The sequence below is a fragment of the Neodiprion fabricii genome, chromosome 2 (assembly GCF_021155785.1).
Source record: "Neodiprion fabricii isolate iyNeoFabr1 chromosome 2, iyNeoFabr1.1, whole genome shotgun sequence".
Classification (NCBI taxonomy): Eukaryota; Metazoa; Arthropoda; class Insecta; order Hymenoptera; family Diprionidae; genus Neodiprion; species Neodiprion fabricii.
Window position 1 is genome coordinate 26239708 of NC_060240.1, and position 24240 is coordinate 26263947.

A 24240-nucleotide genomic window follows, 5' to 3' on the forward strand; every position below is an offset into this window, starting at 1 on the left:
TAATTAGTTTTGTCTTTGAGTGCCCTAATTTTTTTTTTTTTTTTGGAGCTTAGTTTCAAGCTTTGCTACGGATGACTCTACCTATCGATTCAGGGCTGTTAAGTGGCGGGAACTGTGTTCTTCGAATTCCGCCTTGATGCAAGCAACCGAACATACCTTGCTGTACAACTCGGTTCTAAATAAGGATTAGCGCGGATATAAAGTGAGAGTATAACTATGCCAACGAAAATTAATGTTGTGCGTAAAACGAAATTTAGTAATTGTAAAAAACCTGGTAGGTATCACCTTCATCGCCTTAGAATTGAACTTAATATACTGCTTTCATGGTTTCGATTATATCAATCATCTACCTCATACTTGTGCTTTGGTAATCAAACTTCAAAGCATGAAGGCGCGGCTTCGGTATTTTTTATTTGGCGTCTGCAGATCATAGATGACGTCTTTGTTTAGTAAATATGGAAATAAGCTGGTGTAAGTGTATATTACGGTGGATCTTATTTTGGTCATGTCGGAATTTCGTTGCGCCCACCTCCTAAGAGTATAAATCAACATGTACAGAACAAAATGTGGCTAAAACCCCGAATTTTTCCGATAACTCTAACACTCCCCGTCAAGCAGTCGAATTTTGATTAATTTTATTTTTTTTTTAAGAAAACCGTTAATTACGTTAAAACAATATATTATAAAAAAAATTCCTGTGACCATTCTGTAGGAAATTCAATGCTCTACAAAAAAGATTTCATGTAGGATTCTCTTAAATCTAATGCTGATTACGTTATTAGCGAAATTTTACATCGTAAAATATATAGTACACATAATAGTCTACCTGGTGAGTCTCGACGTTTAGATAATAACGTTGTAAATGGATATTCAATATATAGAAAATATATCATATCATCACAATATATGTATGACTACATAATAAGCGTTATGCTGGTGCTCTTGCTGGGATCGTTAAATCGATTGGGTAAGCGTTTTTAGTAGGTCTTTAAATATTCGGATGATAAAATGTCTCAATAGACTTGAGAACCTATAACTGTACAATAAATTATATATAAGTATAAATTATATATCACGAATCACTTCAGTTTGTATGCGCTTAAAATAAAACAGGTGTATCGTTTGAAATGTTTCGTCTTGTTAACATAAACGATGACGTTGGAGTGCACCAAAAAGGGACACGATGAATGTGATTGTCCGTATTTATTTATTAATACGCATGATTTATTTATTAAGACAAAATAAGTTATCACATCTGGAGCCCAGGAACTGCGGAGCGCTGGTCCCGAAAGTCGAAATTCACTAGGTAGAAGACCTGGAGCCCAGGAACTACGGAGCGCTGGTCCCGAAAGTCGGAATTCACCAGGATAGAGGACTTGGAGCGCAGAACCCAGGAGCTAGAGGAACCGGTACTTGAAATTCGTGGAGCGCGATTTTCTTACATCCTCTCCACTGCGCGTGTATTTCCGGACTGAGGAATTCTGCTGACTGATTCTCGTCGTCGAATCGATAATAGAAAAAAAAAATTTCGGTGACATCCGAATATTCGAAATTTCGATTTCGAGCTTTAATACTATGTATATGATGTATGATATGATGTATGATGATGATAATACGAATTTGCTCACTGAAGTATTACGTTCTCCAGACCTCATATTCTTTTCTCACAATCTTATAGTCAGTTTATAGCCTGCGTCCTCTCCTTATGTTCACCGAGTCTGCAAATCGGGAGTCTTATACCTTCTCTAAACGTTTCACTTCTATCCTAACTTCCGCATGAGTCACTTATAATTATATCTCTCCATGCCAATAAACCACGGGATGCATGACTATGATCGCGACGAGCGGCTATCGATGACCGCATCCGCACCCAGCCGTGATGTTATTACGGCCTATTTCGGGTTCGTAACCGGTCGACTACATGCACGTACGAATGATAAGAGGAAATGAGAGAAACTTGTATTGAGTAGTTAAATGTTTAATTACATAATTGACTTATTGTCAAAGATGTGGGAAGTACAGTGAGAAGATGTCGAAGAGTAAAAAGGGAGGAAGGATGCAAGGGACTGGCTAGTTGCAGTTTGTTAGTAGAGGGAGCATTCTGCTAATGCGGTATGGAAACCGAGGCAGTGACGCGATGATAAGAAGAGGACGCAGGGGAGCTGTAAAAGAGTGGGTAAGAAATCTGACTCGTCATCTACGCGTAATTACATGTCACATTTTGGCATTTCTTCTTGTCTGTCACGTCAATTCTGTTCATGAACTTGTTAAATTACTACACACTGACACCCAAGCACTTGCACTAGGATTAATGCATATAATTGAATAAATTGTACTGAATTGAGTCTGAAACTGTGTGGATATGACTATTTGAGTTTTCTTCCCTACCTCTGTGAAAATTCTGTGCAGATTTTATGTATTTCGTACGTAACTTTTGACCTGTTCGTAGCGATTCCGCACTGCGCGCAATCGATTCCTCTCGGAGTTTACATTGATTTAGCGCCTCAATAATTGATTCCAGCATTATCCATTCTCACTTATTGAAATTAAATAAATTAACAAATGTGCAACAGTCCAGGGTGTCACTATACACACTTCAACTTCCAGCTTCAAAATGCGACATAGCAGATTATAACTATGAGTATCTTCTGATAACGTTAGTACGTATAGCTGGCAGGATGAAAATTGACGTTACGGATAATGTTGCGTTGGAAAGAGGATTGAATGATTTGAAAGTTGACGGGTTATACCACTTGAAAATCAGTTATTGAAAAACAACCGTTGATTTTTCAATAATGTAATTTATGTACTTCTGAATATTTCAAAATTTGCCCCGCGAGAAAAAGATTTTTACCCGTCTTTTTTAGCACTTTGAAAAACCATGTATCGGCGATAATCAATGTGTAGCATTTCAACAATAGAGAAGAAAAATATCGTTTGATAGGTACATACGTTAATATTATATAGAAGGTAAAATAAATTTTTTTATCTATTCTTCGTCACATTTCCAAAAGTTGTATTACTGAAAGACTATCTTAACACCTTATAGAAATTTGAAATAAATTCACAAAACTTTTATTCTTCATTCCAGTTAATTTGCAGTGAACCTCACGATTGATTCATTTTCACTATTCATTTTTGTATTTATTCAAGCAGTTTTGTAATTTTTCTGAGTTAAAATCCAATTACCGCTTCCAAATTTTCAAAAAATAGATTCATCCTCTACATATTTTCAACGTGCTTCTAGCAAAGAGATAAGCGTTTCAGAATTTTTCGGATATTTTCAAAACGTGAGACATTAAATATTTTCAATTCATAATACTAAAAGTGCTTAACGTATCGAAAAGAATTATTCATAAAAAAATTCCTGAAACGATTGAAACTAAAAATGAATAATTAAAAAATGTTCCAAAATATTTGCAGCTCAAATTTGACTTGACAAAAACTTGTAAAAAATAAATTCAGCATTTTGCACGTGCTACGGTCGTCTATAAAACATTTAATATCTTCATATAAGTATAAACGATACACGTTCATAAATTTGATTGACATTCATTTTTCCGTTGCATAATTTCGGCCTACATATTTCTTCTACGGGATTTACTCAACTGCTACCAACGTTTGGCACGCGTTAATTGTTTGTTATGAAGAACTTTTTTTACCAGCGTGGTCATTTACTTGGTTGATAATACGTGAAACTGCCAACACCCTCAGACCCGGTAAACTGTTACGAAAAATAACCCAGGGCGGAGAGTCTTTATATATTTTTAGTCAACGGTTTATGGACCACGAGGTAACGGTAAGGTTAGTTATTTTCCACTTTGAAATTACAAATGTGATCAAGACATAACCTAAACAAATAGAAGCAACTTGTGTTTTACAGCCAACAATAACTTGAAGAAGAGTTTATAAGGTAAAAAAGAGGACTATAAACGGAAACCTTAGATCATGTCTTACGTGAACTGAGATCGATTTGAGAGTTAAAAAACGCAAGAAATTGTATAGTCGAGTGACGCGATGGGTTTGACAAAACAGTATTTGAGGTATGTACCAGCCGGAAATTTAAATATCATCGCAAGTCCGAGGTGCAATACCGTATTTGTAACCTTGGAGGGTCAGGAGGGTAGATTCGTAGCCGCTGGTGCTTGCGAGCATGTTATTATCTGGGACCTCCGTCTTGGAGAAAAGGTACCTATCTATTTACATTCCTTGCGATAGCTGAATTGGATCAGAACGATTTCACGCTCACATTTTTCTACACTTCTTTACAAGGCGCAAGTTTTATTGGGTGAGACTTCAATTGCCACTCGGCTAGCTGCATCGCCAAACAAACGACATCTTGCTGTCGGTTATGCGGATGGGGCAGTTAAAACGTTTGATCTCCGCTCTGGAGAAACGATCAGCATATTTATTGGACATCGATCTGAAGTCACATCGTTGGCTTATGATAACTTAGGCCACCGAGTCGCCTCTGGATCTAAGGTATATTATACTCTTTATATAGAACTTATCTTTAGCTTGTGAAAAGCGTTACAAAACTGTTTAGTAGGAGTGGAATTATAGATTAACATATCATAATTACTGTTGTATGAAAAGATTTTAAACTTCCGATACCGAGAAAATTTGATGCATAATTCTTGTTAGCAGTTATAAGTTTGAATTCTTTCGGCCCCCATTTTTTCAAATTTTTTACTGATTAAATCACTCCAAGTTATACATATACTAATTTTGGAAAAATAAATTTACCACAGGTTGTGGTATTTGACTCTTGTATATTCTCTACTTCGGAAAGAGATTAAATTGAAAATTCTCTTTTCAAAGAATAATTAATGATTTCTATTCTATTTATTTCAAAATAGGATACGGACATTATAGTTTGGGACATAGTGGCAGAGACTGGGGTATGTCGTTTGTCTGGTCATAAGGGTAGTGTCACCCAAGTAATGTTCCTAGCAGAACATGACATAATTATTAGCTCGAGCAAAGATACCTTTGTTAAATTCTGGGATTTGGATACTCAGCACAATTTCAAAACACTCGTTGGACACAGATCAGAGGTAGTGAACAAAGTCGTCAGTTCTCTAAGTTTTAGATATTGATTTATCATTTTAGTACAATTACACCATTTGATGTCGAATGATAAATTTTTCATCATTTTTTTTTTCTCTATTAGGTCTGGGGCTTGACCCTAGCCAAGGAAGATAAATATTTAATCACAGGATCCAATGAAAACGAATTGTTTGTATGGAAGATATATTTTGCTGATGTCAGCAAGAATGCAGATGCTCCTGTAAGCTTACTGACATTGAATACAAGCGAAGAAGGAGATATAGATGACGCGGTATGTGGATAAATTTTTAGTAAATGATCTGGTCAACATTTGCAATTACATCAATTCCCACTTAAGTTTTTTGATGAATTTTTACTTTGGGTAAATTTTTCATCCGATGTAGAAAAACTACTTGCATCTGCGAAAGTATTTGATTTGTGCTCTGTAATTTTAGCGATATCCACTGCGATGCGAAAAAATTGGTAGTATTCTAAGGGTTGGTCGTGGACGAATAGTTTCTTTGGGTTCCGATGCCACAAGTCGTGTAATGGCGTGTCATGGAACAGATAACACTGTCGAAATATTCCACTTTTTGCCTGACGACCTCGTGCAGACAAGGCTGCTAAAAAGACAAAAAAAGGAAAAACGAAAGGCTGCGAAGTGGGTCTCAAAATTTTATGCGATAATAATATTGTTAAAAACATGGTCAAAAAAAAATTCGCATTTAACAAAATGAATTTATTGCTCAATTCTTTATTATAAGGGAAGGAAAGCCAGTAGAAGAAATTGAGACGGACTCAACATTGTCTTTGAAAAATGAAATTAAGCGTCTCCCAGTGATCAAAGCTTCAAACAAAGCCAAAGGACTTGATCTGGTTTTGGGCAAAGGAGGAGAACTCAGGGTAGGCTTGATTGTAGTTTTATCTGAGTATTATATGTAAACTATCGCGAATTTCAGCAATAAATCAATCCTCGAAACGTTGAAGGTGCTACAAATTACAGTCAACTTTATGTTAATCAAGTATTGTAGCTCAATCAATATTTCAGATCTGCATTTGCGCCAATAACAACAGTATTGAACTCCATTCAGCAACTATTGGTGACACGGATATAGAGTCTAGGCTTCTGAGGTCTCTTACAACCTATGGTCATCGGACGGACGTCAGAGCATTATGCTTTAGCTCTGATAACTTAGCTTTAGCCACGGCTAGTGGTGATTCAGTGAAATTATGGAATAGGTAAACGTCTTTTTGAAATATCTTTGGCGAAAGTTTTAGCAATCAATAATGTTGAATTCAAAGTGAGAAAGTTCATTATCCTTGTTCTCCCTCAAGCCAGAATATAGGGAAGGTTTTTTTTTCAATCATGTGACATTGTACTTAATTTTTGTAGACCTTCGCTTGCCTGTTTGAGAACAGTAGAATGTGGTTACGCATTGACTGCTTGTTTTGCACCTGGGGATAGGCATCTAATTGTTGGATTGAAGGATGGCAAAATGCTGATAATTGACATTGCCGCTGGTGATATTCTTGAGGAAATTCCAGCTCACAGTAAAGAACTGTGGAGTGTCGTTCTCTACCCCGATATGGTGAGGATTTCCAAATCAAAATAACGTTTGTTTGTATTAATACAGGAGATTCCTTTTTTCCCTCTCGCTTCATTATACAAAAATAAAATGTGTTTATTGGATTTTTTTGCAACTCTTTGTTATCTTTTCTTCTCGAACGAAATCTATACTATCGTATTTCTAATCCAAATACTACTATTTAGAGAGGTGTGGCTAGTGGAGGCGGCGATGGAACTGTCAAGTTTTGGAACTTTGAGCTGATTGAAGATCCTGAGAGCGAGACTAAAGCCAAGCTTCTCTCCGTCCTGCACACTAGAACCCTAAAGCTCGAGGAAAGCGTCTTAGCAATCAGAATCAGTCCTGATAGCAGATTAATTGCTGTCGCCTTACTAGATTCCACCGTGAAGATTTTCTTCTTGGATACATTTAAGGTACATAACTATTTGAAATGTCGTTTTCTGCATCATATCCTAAGCTGTTGCTACGGAAAATGAAAAAATTTTACCGTATTTTCTTTTTAGTTCTTCGTATCCTTGTATGGTCACAAGCTCCCAGTGATATGTATGGACATATCAAGTGATTCTACTCTGATTGCCACTGGCTCTGCAGATCGGAATGTTAAAATTTGGGGTCTTGACTTTGGAGATTGTCATAAATCGCTATTCGCTCATGACGATTCAGTGACGGGTCTGGCGTTTGTTCCAAAAACACACTACTTTTTCACTTGTGGCAAAGACGGAAAAGTCAAACAGTGGGATGCAGATATTTTTCAAAAAATTATCACCTTACAGGTAAGATATTTCTTGAGATACGACTATCGTTGACTAAGTCATTCTAAATTCCTCTTGTTACTATTATGTAGGGTCACTCAGGTGAAGCCTGGAACTGTGCAGTTTCTCCAAATGGCATTTATGTTTCATCATGTGGATCAGACAAGGTCGTTAGATTATATGAACGTTCTGCAGAGCCTTTAGTTCTGGAAGATGAAGCTGAAGAGGAGAGAGAAAAGTTGGACAATGATTTAGCTACGGGAGAAACAAGTGCGGTTCAGGGCCAGAAGGCGCAATCATTGCCTTCCAGGAAAACTGTAAACAGCGAAAAAGCGGTAAAAAAAACAATTATTGGCCGTGCGCTTTCTGTAACTGTGGAAAGTGAAATAAAAAAAATTTTAATAATATATTTCAGGCCGAGTTAATACTAGAATGTCTGGAAGTATCTAAACAGTATGAAGAACAATTGGCAGAAGTCGTACCTGCGAATCCTTTACCTCCTGTGCCACCCCTGATGCAGGCTTATTCATGTTCTACTACAGAAGATTTCCTTTTGGAAACTGTGAAACGCGTTCGAGCAAGGTATAGTGGTCGGAAATTGTTTGTTATAATTGCCCTGAAAACTTATTACTATTCACATTCTACATATACTCATCCGAGGCAATGGTTTCATGTTACGAGAAAAATGTTAACATTCGGTAGTTATTAGTGAATCTCAAGAGCTGCAAATTATAATATGAATAGTTCTCACGAGGTAACAGAACTAACTGGAGTGCAGTTGTCAGAATCTTTTTTCCTCATACGAAGTTCTTCTAGAAAGTAACAAAATCAAACTAACAATAAGTATTGAAGTTTTTTCGATCAAGGTTTTATTTTCAACGCGTTATTTTTATCTAATTTTCAGTGAGTTGGAGGAAGCTTTGTTGCTTTTACCGTACTCAGCAGTGTGTGAAATTCTAAAGATCCTGCCAAAACTTTTAAAAGGGGATTATCAGACTGAGCTAGTATCAAGATTGACTATTAGCCTGGTTCATGCTCATCATGGGCCGATTGTGACAAGTAAAGAATTGTTGACAACGTTGGAGATGATAAAAAAACTGAGCTTGGAAAGGATAACCACGTTAAGGGTATAACTTTCGCTATTATCGACTGTGAAATGTATAAGCAGGCATTAGCTAAATTTCACTTATTTCTGACCATTGCAGGATACAGTCGGATACAACTTGTATGGCATGGCGTACACTCAACGTGCTATCGAAGAACGTGAGGGTGTCCAGTTGTTCAAAGACGCGACAAAGTCGCGGAAACAGAAAAACAAAGTGAGACGAAACAAGGAGAGGGCCTTGAAAAGGGCAATTATGACTCTGTAGTTAATATTTCAATATTACATTTTGTACATAAATTAAACTCTTGATCGCATATGGACAAGGATTTAACTGGTTTATGTCCTTACTATGAATCACGTTTTCTTTTAAAATTTATAACTTTAATGTCACTTTTCTTTACCAAATTGTAAAAAATAGATTACTCCTTCGCACTACCATGCAAGCTAGTTACTACATGTGTAAAGATACGAAAAGTTTCTCACTTTTAATTTCTATTTGTACTCCTTTAATTGTTATTGTTACTCTTAGTTTAATTACCTTTATCACTTTTCTTAGTTGAAGTTGTTAGTCAGTAATAACTGCTCATGCTTCAATTGTTCACAATGAATATGAGTTACACGATTTCAAATATTTGAGAACTTTTACATTACAAGTTGAAAATGTCATCAAAGTTGTTTCTGTAAGCTGAAAATTCGCTGCAATAGGATTCGCATTGCTTTTCATTTTCTTTTCAACTTCCCGCCATTCTATTTTCAATGAAAAAAAAAAAGATTAAAAAAATTATTAAAATCACCTCGAAAATAATGAATCGAGTTTTCACCAGATATCGACGTTTGAGGTCTAGTGAATCATTTTCGCACTGACGCTTGGTGTGCGTGTGTTTGAAATCGATTTTCTGTCCCTCGATATCTCTAAAATGAATGACCGAGTTTGAATGATCTTTAATCAACAGTGCTTTGCTGCACTTAGAACTGAATAAATTTTGGATTTTATTCGTCATGTATTTTTTGAGTTATTTAAATGACGTGAGGAATAAAATTTCACTTAATGTTTTATGGGCTTGAAACGCATCACAGCAGAAATTTCTAAGCTGGGCTCATCAAGGTTAGCCAAATTAACCACTTGTTTATTTTCATTTTCACGGCCTTTAATGGGGAATCTTTGCTTCGAGTGGTTTTTAGGGACGAAATCGAACCAAACTTAGTACAATCATTAATTAATGTTCAGCAAGGAATGAAGTGTTCACGTGATGAATGATAACGTTTCCCTTGGTGTGGTACAAATTCAATCTACTTAGATAATGCTATCAACAACCGATTTAAATGTAAGCATCAAAGTTCTGTCCAATTTTATCCAAATCTAAGGATTGTAAGGTCCTGCAGTTTTATTGGTCAAACTTTCTCGCCTGTTGTTGGTTGTTGCCATCCGCCGAATGCTCTTTCAATTTCCCGCGCTACGGAAAGTGTGAGGTGATCACATCCGGGATTTGCAACAATCTGTAGATGAAAGCGTTTGAAGTAATTGAAAAAAAAAGTTGAAAATTAGTTTTTGAAAAATTTCTATACCTGGACACCGATCGGTAATCCGTTTCTGTTAAACCCCAGAGGACATTGCGTTACTGGAAGTCCGAGGGAGTTGAAAATTGCCAAATATGATACGTTGCAGACCTTGTGGTATATCTCGTAGGGATAATGGGCGGCCGACACAAATGTAGGATAGATTAGAACACCATTATCACCGAGTAGGTCCTAAAAGAGTACAAATAGTAGGTAAGGGTGTATACGTTTATGCAAATGACCTTAATAGGTCCGAACATGTGATTTTTAAAAAATCTGATAATAGAATAGTAATAACAATTACAACCGAAGCCACCATATCCTTTCGGAAAAACAATGAGCTTGCGCGGGCAAGGGAGGGATGGGTTGGTAAGCATCATTATGCGTCCGCAGGCGTCTTTAAGAGGATGCCAGTTTTTACCAATCGCGTTAAATGTCACAAACAAATGCATTGATGCTGGCGGCGACCGCGTACCTCGGACCGGGTGCTTTCAAGAGTTATTTCCTGTGTAACTAATATAACAGCGCGTAGCACAGCCAACAACAAATACGCACTACGACTCGACTCATGTTTTCCATATTTGGTCCTTGAACTGTATCACGGGTCTCATACAGTATTATAAGCCAAGGGGTTAATGATGTTTAATGGAAATTCATCGAAATTAGCCGATGGTGAAAAACGTAACAGACGTCAAGTTTTCGGGTTGAAAACTATTGCCAGTTAATCAATCCAATTCCAATGTATGAATTTCACCAGAATGCTTTTAACGTTCAGTTATCGAGTTGTGAAAACGAACTTTAGAATTTTGGTACAGACTTCTCACTAGATATTAATACCAACGGAATTTTTTTTACAGATTTCGAAGTTGATACAAAAAGAGGGTTCCTAACACCAGAGCGTTGTATAAGGTTCGCGATTTTCAAAATTGCATGAGTTCGGGAGTAAGGAAAGGCAAACTTGAGCAAATTGGGTTTAAAAGTACGCAGTATCAGGTTTAATTTGAAAAAAAAAAAAATTATTTCACAACATGAACATTATAGCTGTTTAGCCACTGAAGTCATGGTGTGCAAAAAGCAGCGTTGACAACGGTAACCATGTTTTCAGCCGAGTCGTGTATAATAATTGCAAGGTGATCAGATGACCGGTTTTGATGGAATTGTGGTTACCGTTATCAAAAACAACCGCGTAATGGCGAAGCGGGACTCGACATTTCTGCTCATAACTTCTTTAATTTTGCTAATTTCGGGTTCGGTGACTAATCAAAATAAAAATAAAGAACCTGCCTACGTTAATATACCCAAAACCAAAAATCAATAAAAGTTATTCTTGAGACTTAGGGACCCCCTTAATTGCTTTGTCGTTAGTGGACAATTTTGCTAATTAAACTAAATGTTTGGTTATTTATTCTGATTAACGTACCGCAAACTGCTTCTTTATGGCTGCATTCTTTTCAACCATCTTGAAATAGGTCTGCGGCGTTGCATTATTAACCTTTTTGAGAACCCCGTACAATATGCTGGGAAACGTATGAGGGGACATGCGGCAAAGGTACTTCAGAATCTCTACAGTGACGCTTTTCCACTCCTGCGGATGAATAATTAGTGCTAAATTACTCGTTGGTTTTTTATGCATCGAATCTGAAACAGAGCATTTATAAGCTCTGCTGAACACCATTACATATTCTTACTTGGGGATTCGATTTCTTGCTATAAATGCTCTCAACTCCATCGATGTGCAAAAGAATCGCGGCCATCACTTCGAATGAGTACTTCATGTCCGTCAACTCTGCCTGTTACATTATTTAACATTACTTTTTGCTCATCGGCTCTTCTTATTTTATATGATTTCTGATGTGTTTTACAATTAATACGAGATTCGTTTAATTTATCTCAGTTACTTGGTAGAATTATTGACACAAATCACCTTTTGCACCATTACACCCTGTAGGGAATTGAGGTGTTCAATCAGCCGTCGAATCGCTCGCTTTATATCTCGGTCTATAGAGCTTGTTGCTCCAGAACCGCAGTCGTCTTCCATGTAGAAGAACTTTATGTCTCTCAATGGTACCTGTAAGTGAAGAAATTACTAATTTTTCCATAAGACGTGAACTACCGACACATGGTTATAAGTTACTCATGAATATCGTCGTACTATTAATCACATGAGTAATTGTTGGTTCACCTTATTGTCCAATTTTAATTTTGATCCGCTACTTTGGCACATGGCCTTCAGTAGTAGTGGCAAGTCCTCAGCGTATCTGACCATTGGTCCCAAGGTGAAAAAATTAGGCCAGGCTTTATCGTTTGATCCTGGCATGTGCCCATTCGTTGAAACGAAACCTGAAATCGGAAAATGATTGCTCAGTCATTTGCTAACATTTTTCTCCAGTCCAAAAAATACACCAATACTCAGAGTGATTGGCAGATCAGTTTTTCGAGTCCAAGACTAAGAGCGGTAACTTTTGTTGGAACTGCCAAGTGCGACGTGTCAACATATGAAGATCGTTAAAATAATGCAAGAATTGTGATTCAAAACCAGGTAAGTAACGGCGGAGAGAAGATTGCAGAAACAGTCCCCATCTTTGGAATCGTATAAAAAATCACCTGGTGTAGGTTTGTGACCAAATATTCCGCAAAACATGGCTGGAAGTCGAGCTGAGCCTCCAATATCGGAGGAGAGACTTAGAAGCGATGCTGCGGAGCCGAGCAGGGCAGCCTAAAAAAGAGTAAAACATTAAAATGTTAAACATTGACCGATCCGTGCGAGAATCTTGCTGCGAGTCTGCAAACCCGAGTATGAGTTGGAGATGGAAGTAAAAGGTACGTCTGCGAAACAGTACGTCATGAACGATAGCGCTGGACGATGACATTCATGGTCAAGGCTACAGATTATAATTATACCTGGCAACCATATTTGGCTGTAACAATTTACCCGATTAGTTATGTCAGAGGCAGCAGACGTATGCGGATGTAACTCATGCGGTGTAATGGATGTTGGTATCCATTATGATAAAAAACGGTCTGAGAACCAAAGGTGGTTTGGATTATTCTCTACGATCGTTGTACGATAAACCAACGGAACTTGAAATTAGTGATTGATTGTTAAACTATTTTGAAAATATGGCAGTACCTCACCCCCTGATGAACCACCTGCCGTTCTCCTTGTATCGTAGGGATTCACGGTCATCCCAGTCACATTGTTGTATGTCTCCCAGCACATGCACAATTCCGGTGTGTTGCTCACAAGAAGCACAATGCCTCCAGCCTCTCGCACTCTTTGCACCGCATCCGCGTCGCACAAAGCTCGTGGAATCTCTGGCCACTTCCTTCCGGCTGCATGGTTCATACCTATTTTGAAAATTGAATGCTCATTTCAAAGTTACGGAAATACTGTTGGTAATATTGTTAGTAGTAAGAACGTATGTAAAAATAAATGTGCTTGAGCGTAGACATAAAGCAGGGTTATAAAAAAAAAATTGAAAAAAAACCGGCATTCGTTTAATAGCGACAAGCCTAAAAGTAAAAATACCATTTCATTTTAATTTCAGATGCGCAGAACGACCGGCTTTATTTCTATACTCAGGCACCTTTTTTACATACGTTCCTATCGGGCAGTATTAACATTAAGTTATATTCAATATTTCATCTTCAAAAAAATGTACAATGTTTTTTTTAAATGTCAATAAATATAATCTGAAAATTATGAGAAATTTTATTTCAATGGTTTGTCTTAAAAGAATACCCAAAAAGTATAAAAAAAAAAGCAGCCTTCACACTAGATGACCCCCTTAGAATACTCGGTACTATAATAGAGTAATGCGCCAGGTAGAACAAAGGTGAATTTTAGCTAATTGTAAATCAAATGAAGTTAGCTGATTAGGTCACAACTCGACTACCCATCCTAGATCCAATATTAATGAGCTACTATTGTAAATCAAACTTCAAAGATTTTTTCTTCGTTTACGTAAGCAAAAAAATTCATCACATCAAAATCTTTAAAACTTGTTTGTATTTGAGGTTTTATTTACTTTGATTGACTTCAATGATTTCGAATTCTTCCAACGTTTCTGCGCATTAAAAAAAATTTCACGGTTTTTTCATAAAACATATTTACCGTTAAGATCGTAGAAAAGGTTTTTCAGAGTTCGGTTAAAATTTAGTAAATAAAATTGTTTTAATCGAAAGAGATAAATATATGAAATTATTGAAAATGTATTGCGTCTATCGTCTAAAATCAATAATCGACCTATAATCTTGCAGATTTAAGCTACCTAATGATAACTGTTTAACTTTGTCACTTATCTTTAATCCCCAAATGATGTAACTTGTCGCGTAGAACTATCTATCTGAATCGCTGCGCGTACTTTTAGCGGTTATTTGCGCTGTCAAAATTTGCCTGAAAAATTTGATTTACGCTCGATGGAAGAAAACGGGTATTTCATAAGCAGAGCAGTTCTTTCTGGGAGTATATGGTCTGTTGTTACAAGAAAAACATCATTCGGTAATGAAAAAAATACAGTTGTTCGATTAATTATCGCAGAGTAATTTTTACACATTCCTATTTCCTGGAGAACTTTTGCATGATGTGTATTCAGAATTCAAAACAGTTGCGCGTATTTTTCATTTACTCATGTCCTAAACTGTTGTTAATGATTCGGGACCCCGATCTGTTATGCATTGTGCTTAAAAAAACAATTCTCGTACTCTTAAAATTGTCGCATATACATTCTCACCGTTGAAAAGAAAGTCACTGATTTTGTTATCTGCGTGATCCAGAAAACTGTTATGTATAGAAAAGTCAACAACTGTTTGACTGAATTTTTCTAGTTACCGTAACAAATGAAATTTTTCTCGGTGTAGTTTAGGAAAGATCGGTATATTTTTAGCCGAAAACGAAATCGTCACAAATCACGAAATCAGCTACAATCAACGCCTTGAAATTTTCGATGACACCTACCCTGCACAGCAATACTCCCTTTGACCGTAATGGGAATCCCCAGAAGCGGAGTATCCCGTGCGATTTCATCGAGGCTCTTGTGACCCAGGCGTATCATCTTGTCAGCTTCCCTAGCCTCTTGAATGGCAAGATCGTACCGCGTTTCCACGATTGCGTTGATCACGGGATTCACGTCTCTGCATCTTGTGATATAGGCCGTCACGACTTCCTCACTTGTGATCTAAGAGACATGTCCTCGATTGAAATGTACACGTCTAGATTTCTAACAGCATCTAAGTAAGCACCAATCTTGAAGTACTCTACGATTGGAGTCTGGAGTCTCAAGTGGGCACCACTTTAACGCACAATACTCGAACTTTGCTGTAGAGAGATTCCACATCGAACCAAGAACCATACCGGTGATTGAAAAATTTGCAAATTTACATTACGATTATCATGATTTCGAAAGACTTGAATTCAGGTCCGACCGCTACTCGATTCGGGTCATTAGCAGTGGTTCACACGTTGGACAGACCACGTGTAAAGGTACGAATTCAACGTAGTTGGATTATAAAATTGAACCTCACCTGTTGTTCGCGAATCTTTCTGGCGAGGTCAGTGGCGGACAGAAGTAGCAATTTGTTGCGGACAAGTGAACATCGCTTCCGTGATCCTAGAGCTCGATAGAGTATCACCGGGCTCATAAGGCAATAGAGGCAAAACAATAGTCCACGTATGATTCGCTTTGTCACCGCATTAAGCATCTCCTGAAAAACATGATGTTTCCTGGTAATGATTTATCACTCGAAACATGAACATGATGAATTGCAGTCAAAGCTAATCGTTTTACCACTAACGACACAATGTTATTCACGTGTACTTATATTTTTTTGCCCACTGGAAAATTTTCCATGCGGAATCTTTGAATTAATTAGAAATACTGTATTTGTGTGTGTAACTTAACATGCCTACATTTTGATATCAAGTTTTCGACACTCTGCGTAGCCTTGTATATTGCCATTTATTTTGGTAAATTTCCATTAGAAATGTCCCAACCATTTGCTAGATTTTTGTCTATACTGGATTTATTTCTCGTACTGCTCGTCTGAATGTACTATGCTCGTATAGTTCATACAGTACAAACCTGTAACTGCGATTATTACATGCCTGGTAAAAATGCTGGATAGGTGATTGGGTCCAGCCTTTAAAGGGACCTATTGAGATTTTATTCTCGTTGTCCGATCTGCGTGTGGACTTACTCGTAAATTTATCCATATGCATGAAAGGACCCAAATGGTTCCCTGTACAAAGACTAGATCGAACCACTTATCCGGCAACTTTACCATGGATACGAACCCCATTTAATAAAGGGAGCAGAAATTTCTCTTTCTTAGTTGATGCATTGATTAAAAACCGTAAATTTTCATACTGAGAAATAAATAACCCAAGTCTGAAAATCGTAAAATGCTCAGGTAAATTAGAATCGCTTAGTCCTCGAACTTTCGGAAAGTATGCATTGCGATGTCGCAAAACGTGTGCGTGAATGCCAACGACCAACGCACGCAGTCTTAGCGGTCGTTACTTGTGACTACGGTATTTGCCATTACTTGAATTATGATTATATTTTCTATTTAACAGCGGTTTAATAATGAGGCGCTTAAACACTCGGAGACAGAATATCCCCAGTGGAATATTATAAAGCGTACTGCGCAGCGTTACAAGTTCCTCGACCAAGCTGCGTTACGAGATCTAAATATCAGTGTTAAGTTATTAAATATGAAAGGCTCGTGATCAGAATTTCGCTCATGTGTCTTTTATTTCATAAAGAACACGCGATAGGTATAATTGCCTCTCTCTCCTCCTCCCATTTTTTTATGAAACTTTGTAGGATCGTCAAGTCGGTGTAGAATGTATAAAACATCGATAAAAGAACAAAATTAATATAAAATGGATTTTCAACTCTATACTAATAAATTTACTATCCACGGTTCTTTCGACTTTTGGCGTTTGAGATCGAAGTAATCATTGGCTATCTATATGTACAACCATACCATGGTCACAAAATGATTGTCATTATCTATATATAATATATCTATATATATATATAAAGTAAAAACGTGTTATTTTCGATATTGCTTTCGTCGTGAAATGAAACAATAAATAAAGTCACACCATTCTAAAATTATAAACACGACACATCAAACACTCTCCCTTCAAATTCTTCGAATAGTTGTTCCGCTCGATTTTATCTATATACCCTTTTACCGTCCGCTTTTATGTTATTGTTACTATTTTGTTGTATTCTTACTCGACTATCGTCTTTCATATCTTTCAACTTATGCACCTGTGCCGTCCACTTATATTTTTTAAACTATCAAACCAAGTTTGTTGGGTTGCAACGTGCAGGGACTATAAATTTGGAATTATGTGCTATTAAATTATAATTGACTTATTAAACCAAAATGACCCAAATAAACGCATAATTTTCTCTTTGATCGTCAACAACTATTTCCCGTAATTGTCTGTTTATTTCCTTTTCTCTTATATTTCACTTATAATCAATAAACAAAATTCATTACAACTGGAATCCGAATTTTTATACGAACAGGAAACGAGGCTAATATAATAAAACGCACAATATATTTATACGGCAATACTATAGCCGACAAGTTAACCGTGGTTCCACCTATGATTTGTGGTATATCGATGGAACCAGAAATCGTGCGAGTTACATTTCATCACTCTAGATACCTACAAACTCATATTCCAATCAAACGAAAACCTTCCTGGATATGCGTTAAAAATTCATTATGCGAATAAATAGTACGCAATTTTTTAAATTCATCTTTCGTTATCATTACAGATGAACCTATAGTACGTAAAAATTACCTACGACGGTTTCGCCATTGACATTATTTTATAACTCGCATCGTCCAACAGTTGGAATCGAAAACCAAAAAATAAAAAAATCATCAGTGACTTATTCGGTCGAGGATAATTCGTAATATTATAAACTCTGCGTAAACTGGTTGCCATTTTTCACAGGGATGGAATGAGGCCTGAGAAACGAGACTAAATAAATACACAGCCCTAAGTACAAGCTAATTGCGGGAACCTTGATGACGAATGTTTGCATTGTATGTACGCAATGCGAAGAGTGCAGTTGTGAGTATGTTGAAAGTGCATAATCTGCATACGGTTTACGCGTTTCTCAAGGCGTGTAAATCTGAATATCTAGTTGAAATGATTTTCGGACGGTGAAGAGCCAGGAACAGTGCCGTAAAAAAATTAACACTACCTAGATGAAAGGCACGCTCGTGACGCGCATTGAAACTCCAAATATGTGCACAATATATTATATTAACGATATTATCGCCCGTACAGCCGTTGGCGCACACTTTCGACAGTTTCAAGGTGCTCATAATCTGTTTATTCCTACTTTAATATCGCGAGATCGTCACCGTATACTTTACACAAATCATCTGCAGGTATAATATGAAATAGGTAATTAAGCAGGATAAGTAACTTCTGTCACGTGGCTAAATGATCCGCACGTGTTGGAAAAATACAAAGTGTCTGTTTTTATGCAGAAAAAAATGACAAGGTTTGTAGCTGTTTTCTTTCAAATGACGTATCATTTAATGATTTATACTTTGCTCCCTTAACTCAACGATTAATCAAATAGTAAAAAAAACTCTTAGGCTGTGAGAAATCCTAGTTAAATGGATTTTGTTGGAATGATGATTTAAATATTGTTGGAATGTAATTCTTAATAATTAAAACTTGGTAAAAATATTTAGTGTGATTATATATCGGTCAATACTGAAAATAATGCCGTCTTTGATCATTGATTAAATTCGAGCTTTGCACATACATTTGTTATTTATTCAGATTATACAATTTTTTTCAATTATTTTTTTACCAAGAACCATATTTCTCGGTCGTAATGAAAAATTAAGATATTATTTAAGGTACTATGATAATGATTCGGTCCAAAAAACACGTCGAACTTGCAACATCTTTTTTACGGGGGTATTATAAGGCCAATGTCAGACCTTTACACAGTTGGTACAAGGTTCTATGAAGGTGAAGTTGCTTTCTTATTGAAAAATATCAATTGATAACGGCGATATTGTTAATTGGGGGTGCGTGGTATTGAAAATTAGATATTTCGATACCGTTTTCGTATTTAGATACGGGTTTCGTGTCCGGTAGTTTCGGTTAACCAAAATGCCGAAATTTCAATAAATCCCCAAGTACCAAAATTTCGATTAAATACGGCAAAATCAAAGTTTCGATAGATACCAAATTATCGGTAAACACCGCAAATCCGAAACTTCGATGAATCCCCAAACATCTATGTTTCAGTAGACTCGAATCTACACATATCGTTGGCAAAGGACTGAAAAAATCTGTATTGGAATCTACTAAATACTGGTAATCTAAATACACACCTACGAAACAAATAGCGAGTATTATTAACTGTAAATGAAACGGCTGAGGTATTAGCAAAATCAAATTCACGCGAAAGAAAAAGAAACAATTAATTATCTTTACTGTCACAAATAACCTGGACTTTTATCACAAATATTTTGTATAAAAGTTGGATCCTTTACGCAGTTGCTCCGATATAACTGGCAGGCAATAGCACAATTAATATTCCACTCAATAATGTTCGGTTATAATTAACTTGCTTTACACCTTGCAATATGAATAATTTTATTCTTAATCCCGCTATTCGGTATTCATTTCCAGTGAATCACAGCTTAATTTTAAACGAGTAGTCTCGTTGGGTCAAGGTCAGAGAGCGTTCCTAGATGGTTAAAAAATAAATGAATAAACATTTAGGTGTCTACCGAATGTCGATATTCGGTATACCTACACCCGTATTACGGTATTCCGTGATTTATCGAACCTGTGATATTTCACCATTTACCGATATTACCGATATGTACCGGAATTGCAATATTTTGGTACCGGTATTCTAAAAAAATAAAAAATGTTCGGCCGCGGTATGGTCTCGAAATCTATTCGTTCGATCGACTTGAAATTTGGACAGATCCTTGATCCTTGTAACACTTCCCGCCGTATGATCGTGAGATTTAGAGAAATGGTTATTCATTTGTTAATAACAAGCGTTGAAAATCGAACTTTTTTTTCGACAGGTCAACGTTTTCTCAATTAAAATTGGTTTTAGTCAAATAATTATCCGGTCATACGATAGAAAGTGTTCTAATCAAGGACCTGTACAAATTTTAAGTAAATTGAGTAAAAATGATATCAACGCATAAGTTTATAAGATACTTGAATAAGAAAGAAAAAGTGTGCGTTAATTCTAATTAAAATAAACCCATGGGAGGTAAAAATCCATATCAAAGAAATACAAATCATTCTACACTATGCATTATTTATTAAAAATCGGGATATTTTATGTACGTGAAAAGATTTACCTCAAAGTCGAACTGCTGTTCCGTAAACAATAACGTAATAAAACTTAGCGCGAGATTCATTTTGGTTATTGAAAAATTAATCGTAAATCTGATTTTCGCAGGATTTCCGTAAATAACCTGGGTAAATAGATTGTGCACAGACTTTTCGTAGAATTACAACACGCGATGATCAACAGACACGATGTAAGCGTGTTACACTATTCGGCCTAGTGTTATCGCCACACTGGCATCGCGATTCCGATAACTTGAGTGCCGGCGTAGAGGCGAAGCAGAAGTAAATTTCCTCAGGTTTATGATTTGTGTGAGTATTTTTGAGGACGAGATGTACCGTGAACAGCTGTCGTATTGCCAAGTAACGTAGTTGGTAGGAGTAATTGACGTACTGGTGGGACTTCGAGCATAACCATAAGTCGTGTGTGGACATTGGCAAAGAGACATAGGAGGTGGAAGTGGAAACGATCAAGTGCCGCGCGAACGTTGGTTAAAAGCCATAATTGTTGTTGATACATGTAGACCGTTGTCATGACGGTGGCTGATGAATTATTCGAAGGATAAATAAAAATTTCGAAATCTAGACTGAATAATTGTGCATAACTATCGTTTCTATCTAGCACACAACGTTTGTTTGTGTCGTATAGAATTGCCAATGAAAACGGCAAAGTTTTTTTAGCTGCCTAATTTTTCTTGATAAAATGTAAACTTTCTGATCGTCACTCAATTCTGGGATGGTGTAATCACTCATGTGTCAACAGATGATTATCGTTCCTTGATTTAACTGTAACGTATCTTGTAGGTCAATTTTTACACCTAAGCAGTGCCTACCGCTGTTTTCTTATCGGATATCTAGCATACGCGGAGAAATACTTCGAGAAAAATAAATGAAAGTAAATCCTGCAACGTGATTGTTGCAACTAACAGGAATAAATGAATAACGGCCCGTTATAATCTTCCGTTTTTACTGTCGTTGACCGTCAGTATTACGCTGGTTATACTTTTCGTACGACAACAATAATGAAAACGGAAGATTATAACGGACCGTTATACATAATCGAGGCCGTTAAAAGAAGAACATTGCAAATACGAGAGGCGAAAAAGACTGTCTCCATGGCGCACGCTATACTTTAAGTAACAAAACTGTGGTTTACAATTTGTATTTTTTTTTTAAAGTGCAGGGTTACGTACTCCGATGCTATTTTCTTGTGCTGTCGCAAACATGATTACCTTACGTACGAAACGCAGGCATAAAAAGACGCAATAACGAGATAAAGTATAAATTGGTAGGGACTTGTTTTACACGTTATTTAAGGGGGGTGCCTGCTTTAGAGGTTTCAAAAAATCGATTTTTTTTTTTTGCATAAATGTCTTCCCAAACTATCCAAGAATGTGTCCCTAAAATTTCAGACGCAAATTCGAAATATTTTCGGAGTTACAGAAGAAATAGTGAGCAAGCGTCGAGCAGGTATACGAGCGGTTTTTTGAAGTTTTCAACTAGTTTTTTGAAGAGTCAGAAGGGCAACTATATGGACCAGGAATCGCTGGTTAGCATATTAATGCGGTAAGTTCAAGAAAACTACGATTTATTATGTACGAAAACTTTGACGCACGATTTCTCCGTTTTTCATTTTTACGCTTTTTCCTAATTGGCGGGAAAGATAGGGAAAAAACTAAACGTCCTATCGAAACGAGACAAATTGCATTGTACTCGGGATGAAATTCTCTTCTAGTTGAACCTAAAAAACCTTAAGAAAGTTAAGATTAACCCACTTTTTAAACAATCTAAAGTGAATTCTTTTCCCAAGAAAAATGAAATTTTTTTATTAATTTGCGAAAAATTGTTGAATTTTCCACTTTTTGTGGAATTTTCTTGGTTCAACTAGAAGCTACACTATTGAGAAGTAAAAATTTTTTTGGTTTCTTTATTTCAGATGGAAATTGCGACCTGCACCTTTCCCGCCGCACGATAAATGCATACTCGAGACGCCTCGGTGAAATGATTGTACCAGGCATAACATGACATGTATCTTAATGAAAAAATTCGAGAAGACTGTTGAAATACATAACAATAAACCCTGAAAGTTTCGTTTCAATCGGATATTTCTTTCCTTCCCAAAAAAATCCTCGAAAAAAGCGATTTTTTCAAGCCTCTAAAGCAGGCTCCCCCCTTAAACGAATCATCGATACTGAGTACTATTTAATATTTACTAATTTTCAATAGTGCAATGTGATCCCAATTAACTCAGTCTTGGATATAATACCGCCATCGTATCATCGACACCGATATATGTCACGTGAAATAGACGAGCCGATGTTTTTATTGCCGCATTCCTCAGCACATTTACCGGCAGGTCCGTGAACCTGACATTTAGACAAGTTAATGCTGATGTCTGATATTTCGAATGCAATAGCGTTGTATTACTCTTAAGGTCTGTTTGCCACATAATGAAACATTTCGGAAATCGGGTTGGGATGTAATTACAGTATACTCGTGTACTTTTACCAAAGTCGTTCGGGAGCATTTATTATACACAAGAGTTTGAATTATAATGTGCGTGCAGTGAACACTACACGAATGTGTTACTCGCTGTCGATAAAATATCAGTATTTTTCGGAACGATTCAAACAATGTGAAGATATTATAAGCAGTAATTTTAATTATATTGCTGTCATTGAATAAAACTTCAGTATAAAATAATTTACATATATAAGTGGTACACACACGACGGCAATTTATGACATTGACCTGGTTCAGTGACGCTATTATAATCCTCGTGTAAAAAAATCATGTTGAAATTAGTAACGTTAGGGTAAAGATTCATGCTGATGAGAAACCATTACCTTCCGATTTTAGAGTTGTTTAAAATCCAGCAAACCGTAGTGAAAGACCATACAAGACAACGTACTGACATTTTTAAATCTTAGTTCTTTAAAAGTAGTTGTAAAAATAAGAAAATAGTGATTTTTTCCCCAATGTTTCGTTGAGGTAACGTTACTAACTTCAACCTTCTGTGAAAAATGACTATACCCATCACTTGCATATATTATAAAAATTGGCAGAACTGAGACACGCGGTTAAATTCTTAACTAACTACTTGACATTTAAATTTGCATAATCTATTATTATCTAACACGTACATCGGTTTTTTTATGGGTTCTTCGCCCACCTTTAGACTGTCCACAACCTGATCTTATTGCGAAAATTGGAACAGACCAACCGTTCCCTAATGAAGATGATTTCTAGGATCTTCTGCGAATTTTTAGAGAAATTGGAAAATTTCGTACAATTTTGAACAAAAAATTGTTTTCGTAAATTCTAAATGTTCACGAAAATTTGTACTTTGTCAGTGAAACATCTATACAAGACACTACAATTTTTAATGAAAATTAACAATTCTCCATGAAAAATTATGCATATAATATTTACAATTTTTGTACGGAACAATAGGAAACGTTCATATATCACGTACGCCGTTTGCAGCAAAAATTCGTTGCAGTGAAAATGTTCGCCAGGGTTTCCCAGGCGAAAACATCTTCTATGCATAATTAGTACTTATACCCACGATATGTATCTGCCGGCAGACTCGGCGGTAATAACAAAACTTACCGTTAATCTGCGATTAACTGATAAACGACGTATTTCACTATTTGAGCTCGCAGAGTTAATAAGAACACTGGACGCTAACGAGGAATGCACGTTATATAGGTAAGGCATTCAGACGCTATGGATGTGAGCGTCCGACTGACCACAGCGACTGACTTGCAACGGATATTCGGCGTCTTTCCCGTGATCGTTGTGGTCAAGGAGGTC

The 24240-nt window shown here is 36.6% G+C and overlaps 2 protein-coding genes across 7 annotated transcripts; one reads left to right on the top strand and one right to left on the bottom strand.

The window, feature by feature from the left end:
• Positions 1 to 3658: 3658 nt before the first annotated feature.
• Positions 3659 to 8956, top strand: LOC124175896 (WD repeat-containing protein 3). Of its 2 annotated transcripts, XM_046556512.1 has the most exons (15): positions 3659 to 3804; positions 3884 to 4188; positions 4273 to 4482; positions 4860 to 5057; positions 5174 to 5341; positions 5505 to 5710; positions 5814 to 5952; positions 6098 to 6288; positions 6443 to 6638; positions 6821 to 7048; positions 7139 to 7408; positions 7480 to 7722; positions 7803 to 7969; positions 8292 to 8514; positions 8593 to 8956. In XM_046556512.1, the coding sequence occupies exons 2-15, from the start codon at positions 4018 to 4020 to the stop codon at positions 8755 to 8757; spliced, it is 2775 nt and encodes a 924-aa protein (XP_046412468.1). In that variant the 5' UTR covers positions 3659 to 3804; positions 3884 to 4017; the 3' UTR covers positions 8758 to 8956. The 2 variants fall into 2 exon arrangements, with proteins under 2 accessions (XP_046412468.1, XP_046412467.1); XM_046556511.1 differs by lacking the exon at positions 3659 to 3804 and having other exon boundaries at positions 3827 to 4188.
• Positions 8758 to 24169, bottom strand: LOC124175898 (fatty-acid amide hydrolase 2). 5 transcript variants are annotated; one of them, XM_046556515.1, is made up of 12 exons: positions 24037 to 24169; positions 15573 to 15752; positions 15007 to 15226; positions 13180 to 13397; positions 12654 to 12765; positions 12232 to 12389; positions 11974 to 12117; positions 11738 to 11839; positions 11470 to 11634; positions 10059 to 10241; positions 9847 to 9989; positions 8758 to 9239 (listed from the first exon to the last, which is right to left on the bottom strand). In XM_046556515.1, exons 1-11 carry the CDS (start codon positions 24142 to 24144, stop codon positions 9885 to 9887), a joined length of 1695 nt encoding a protein of 564 aa, XP_046412471.1. In that variant the 5' UTR covers positions 24145 to 24169; the 3' UTR covers positions 8758 to 9239; positions 9847 to 9884. The 5 variants fall into 5 exon arrangements, with proteins under 5 accessions (XP_046412471.1, XP_046412470.1, XP_046412472.1 ...); XM_046556514.1 differs by having other exon boundaries at positions 8758 to 9989; XM_046556516.1 differs by lacking the exon at positions 24037 to 24169 and adding an exon at positions 20764 to 20866 and having other exon boundaries at positions 8758 to 9989.
• Positions 24170 to 24240: the final 71 nt, after the last annotated feature.

Excerpts from the sequence above, each read along its gene's own strand:
- LOC124175896 (XM_046556512.1), top strand. The coding sequence starts at position 4,018 with ATGGGTTTGACAAAACAGTATTTGAGGTATGTACCAGCCGGAAATTTA. Across the intron at positions 4,189-4,272 it reads ACCTCCGTCTTGGAGAAAAG|GCGCAAGTTTTATTGGGTGA; the intron begins GTACCTATCTAT and ends CTTCTTTACAAG. Across the intron at positions 6,639-6,820 it reads TCGTTCTCTACCCCGATATG|AGAGGTGTGGCTAGTGGAGG; the intron begins GTGAGGATTTCC and ends ACTACTATTTAG.
- LOC124175898 (XM_046556515.1), bottom strand. The coding sequence starts at position 24,144 with ATGCCTTACCTATATAACGTGCATTCCTCGTTAGCGTCCAGTGTTCTT. Across the intron at positions 13,398-15,006 it reads AGGGAGTATTGCTGTGCAGG|GTATGAACCATGCAGCCGGA; the intron begins GTAGGTGTCATC and ends TTTTCAAAATAG. Across the intron at positions 12,118-12,231 it reads AATTAAAATTGGACAATAAG|GTACCATTGAGAGACATAAA; the intron begins GTGAACCAACAA and ends CTTCACTTACAG.